Source organism: Nematolebias whitei, chromosome 21, assembly GCF_014905685.2.
Source record: "Nematolebias whitei isolate Nwh7 chromosome 21, NemWhi1, whole genome shotgun sequence".
Taxonomy (NCBI): Eukaryota; Metazoa; Chordata; class Actinopteri; order Cyprinodontiformes; family Rivulidae; genus Nematolebias; species Nematolebias whitei.
Genome location: NC_056518.1, coordinates 32,936,465 through 32,940,638, shown reverse-complemented (window position 1 = coordinate 32,940,638; position 4,174 = coordinate 32,936,465). Strand labels below are relative to the sequence as shown.

General features: G+C 42.4%; 1 protein-coding gene across 1 annotated transcript in view; it reads right to left on the bottom strand.

Moving 5' to 3' along the window:
- Positions 1-619: 619 nt before the first annotated feature.
- smc6 (structural maintenance of chromosomes 6) overlaps positions 620-4,174 on the bottom strand; it is a 25,426-nt gene continuing 21,871 nt past the window's right edge. The window contains exons 23-27 of the mRNA XM_037694833.1: positions 2,934-3,059; positions 2,754-2,859; positions 945-1,097; positions 774-871; positions 620-707 (exon numbers count right to left, since the gene is read on the bottom strand). Coding sequence (XP_037550761.1) covers positions 620-707; positions 774-871; positions 945-1,097; positions 2,754-2,859; positions 2,934-3,059 — 571 coding nt within the window. The remainder of the gene's footprint in view (positions 708-773; positions 872-944; positions 1,098-2,753; positions 2,860-2,933; positions 3,060-4,174) is intronic.

Sequence of the window (4,174 nt, the reverse complement as noted above, 5' to 3'; positions counted from 1 at the left end):
ATAGATCCTCGATCATCAGGAGTCTTACGTCCCTCACAGTGACAGCAGGAGGTTTGCTCAAAAAGTCTGATCAGAAAACTTTGGCTGATAATAAAATAACAAAATCTGATATTAAACTAAATAAAAATCTCATAAAATGTATAACGCCTTCATGTGTTCTTTTCCTAATAAAACAGTAAAAATAAATGTATTTATTAAATTAAAGAAAAAAAATTCATAAAGTCTTCAGTTTTTAACTTTACAGGTAAAATAAAAAACAAAACCACAAACAGCACATCAAACGCTCGTCGACAAACTTTCCAACAACAATCTGCAGCAACGGCCCAGACAAGCAAAGACCTTGTATAAACTTTGACCTTGATTTGTGACCTTGAAAGTGGGGTGATGAAGTGTGTATGCGACACTCCGTCTAGTGATGATGCAGATGTGTGAAGTTTCACCAAATTATCTCGAGCAGAAGTTTTGGGCGGAACAAGAGAAAGTTAATGGACAAATGGAGAGTAGACGTAAAACAGCCGCCCCGACGGACGTTTGAACAACACAAAAACATTTAGGTTTCAATTATAAACAGCCTTTTATTAAAACACACACCTTCATACTGTAGAATAATAGTGCACGTTCATCGTGCATGTGGCAGCAGCTGCATGTCTTGACCTTCGGGATCGTGAAGGGGGTGGATTCTGATGAGGGCGGTTGTTGGTAGAAAACTGAAAGGTTCAAAAATATAAATTAGTCTTCAAACTCTACGGATGTTCTGTGAACGTGTTTCATACCTGGTGTTCAGAGGAGTGATGAAGATGAACTGCCGAAGGTGCTGCCGCTCGGACAGCTCCAGGAGGAGGTCCAAACAGATCCTGCGGTTGTGCATGTCCTGCACAGGAAACAATGACTTCAGTTCATTTAAGCAAATCATCGTCTGGGTCGGGCCCTTCGTGCGCGCTCACCATGTAGACGTCGAACTCGTCGAGGCATCTGAACGGAGACTCGGTGATTTCCCACAGAGACAGCATGAAGCAGACGGTGGAGAAGGAGCGCTCGCCGCCGGACAGAGACCTCATGTCGCTCGCGCCATCTTTCTCCCTGCCTGGAGGCTTCACCTGCAGCACGTTGGGACGACGTTTATTTAGGAACAAACATCTTAAACCTCATCGGGGGGGCAGACTCCAAGCTAACGAGTCTTTAATTAAAGCTTGCATCAGAAAGTCAAACTTCTTTTAGAGTTTTTATTGTTAAACTCTCTGACGGCGGTCCTCCATGTTCAGTAGAACTGGATGATGTAAAACAACCAAAGAAATGTCACTTCCTGTGAACATGCAGCGCGAATGCAGAATGAAGAACTTGCTGGAAAACAGCTGAAATTAGCTCAAAAACATGCTAAATGTTAGCTGAAAAGGAAGAACAAGTCTAGACTAGCAGAGAAAGTAGAAAGAAACATTTGTGTTGAATTAGGTTTAAATAAGCACAAATGAGCACAAAAATTATGAAATTAGCTAAAGAAAGAGCTGAAAATTAGCTGAAATGGCAGAAATAAGCTCAAGCAGAAGAAGAAGGAAGGGGAAAGAGTTGAAATTAGCTAAAAAATATGGAATAAGCTGAAAAAGCTAAAAATGTAAAAAGAGCTAAATAGAAGCTGAAATAACTGAAACTAGCAGAAATAAGCTGAAATGGGCATAAGAAGATGAAATTAGTAAAAAGAAGTTAATTAGACTGAAAGTAGCAGAAGTTACCACAAAAACTTGAATTTGTCTGAAAACAGCTGAAATGAGCTACAAATGCTAAAAAGGTAGCTGAAAAGGTAAAACAAGCTTCAATTAGCAGAATAAAACAGAAAGAACATGTGTTTGCCCAATTAGGCTGAAAGAAGCAGAAATTAACACAAAAAGTGGAAATTAGCTGAAAAACTGAAATTATCAACAACAACAAAACAGCAGAAAAGTAGCTATAAAAGCAGAAATAAGCTAAAATTACAAGGAGAAAGTAGTGAGAACACAATTTTGCTGAATTAGGTAAAAAAAAAAAGAAGTTTAAATGAGTGCAAAACGTGGAATTAGCTAGAAAAGCTCAAATTAGCATTAAAAAAAGCTAAATAGTAACTGAAATAGCAGAAAAAGCTGACACTGAAAGGAGCATAAGCTGAAATTAGCAGAAAGAATCAGAAAGGATCACAAAACAGCTGAACAAACTGTGAAAGGAGCAGTAAAAGTTGTAAACAGATATAAAGATTTGAAGAATGTAAAATGAGCTCAATTCATTTTCTGTGAGAACAAAAAATGTCAGAAAAGGCTAAATATTTCAAAAAGCTAAAGTCGCGCCAAAACCAAAAGTCACAGAAGGATGAACGTTTTGATTTATTGTTTGTTAAAATAGATGAAAACTGTGGAACGAGTTAAGTGCTTCACAATATTACTCCTGACTTGTCTGGTTTGATCCTTGGTCTTCATGATGCCGTTTGATCTGAGGCCTTCACAGCTGGATTTATACTGACATTAAATGAAACAGCTGGATTGGTTTTACTGGTCTTCTGAGGGCGAGCAGTTGCTCAGAATTAAACGGCTGAAGACAAATGTCCTCCACACGTTTCTGGATTTATTTAGTAAATTATATATTTTTTAAAACGTATCATTTTCTTTTATCTTCACAATGACGCCTTTTTTGTGCGACACATAAGATCCCAGTAAAACTCTTTGCAGTTTGTTGAAACGTGACAAAATGTGGGACAGTTGGAGCGGCGAAGAGCTGATGAAGACACGTACCAAGATGGAGAGGGTCTCGTTGTTGTGATCAAAGATCATGGAGCCGCAGCAGTTCATCTTGATCAGGAAGTTGTTGAAGTACAATTTACACCTGACCGACAGGGACCTTCAGGAACAAGAGCAAAGAGGAAATTAAATCAACGCCAGGACCCACACGGCGTGTCGAAGCCGAGGGTTTACCGTCGCAGCACTTTGTATCGGTTCTGCCGGTCGGACATGATGTTTCTGAGACGATCGATGAACTTCCGCAGGTCCCTCACTTGGTTGGTCTTTTCTTTGTAGAGGGAGAGAGCCTCGGCGTATTCCCTAATGGAGGTCAGAGGTTAGAAGAAGGTTCAGTCCAAACATTTCTGACTTCACACCCGATGCCCATGAGGCGGACCAAAGATCTGATCTAGCCTCTTTTTGGGGGTGCTCAATTTTATTAACTCAGCACCCTGAGGAATAAAGTTTGTTTTGTTTTTTGGGTTGTTCTTCCCTTCTTTCTCTCCTTCTTTCCATCCATCCATCCATCCATCATCATCTTTACCCGCTTCTTCCTTGTCAGATCACAGGGGTCACAGGTGCCCATATCCAGCAGTCACTGTGTGAGCGGCAAGGGACACCTGGACAGGTCTCCAGTCCATCACAGGGACACAGAGACAAATGAGACAACATTCTCTCTCATCTAGGGACAATTTAGAGTCACCAGTCAGACCAACGTGCAGGTTTCTGGTCTGTGGGAGGAAACTGGAGTACCCGGAGAAACACGCAGCACAGAGAGGACATGCAAACTCCAGCCAGAAAGGTCCCGGGCTGGGATTTGAACCAATGACCTCGCTGAGAGGAGACGGCTCTATCAACTGAGCCACTGTGCCGCTCCTGCCCAGAACTGCTGGTCCCAAATCAAGGTCAAAGTTCAAACATAGCATTTGCTTGTCCGGACCATAACTTCTGATCCGCTTAAGATAATTTAACGAAACGTGACACACACGCATCATCACTTGACCGAGTGTCGCATACATTTTTTTAATCATCCCAGCTCCAAGGTCAAGGTCACAAATCAAGGTCAAATGTTATAAAGGTCTTTGATTGTTCAGACCAGGGCTGTATAACAGTTTGTTGACGGGTGAGTAATGTGCTGAACGCTCTCCGGGACCTCCTCTCATCTATGCTCTCTATCCTGCTCTTGACCCAGATGTGGGTCATCCCCCCCTCCCCCCCGCCTAAAGGCAGTCTCAGTCCTGAACCACATCTGGAGGAGAGGACGGGGGGAAACGAGGCAGGAGAAGGCTCGTTGGATCAGCTTGGAGTCAGGACGCACACACGCTGTTTGCTGTGGAGATCCTGTGCACGGCTCCAAACCAAGGACGTCTCGACGCCCCTCTCCTCCCATCACTTCCTGTCACTTCCTGTCATTTCCTGTCACTTCCTGTCACTTC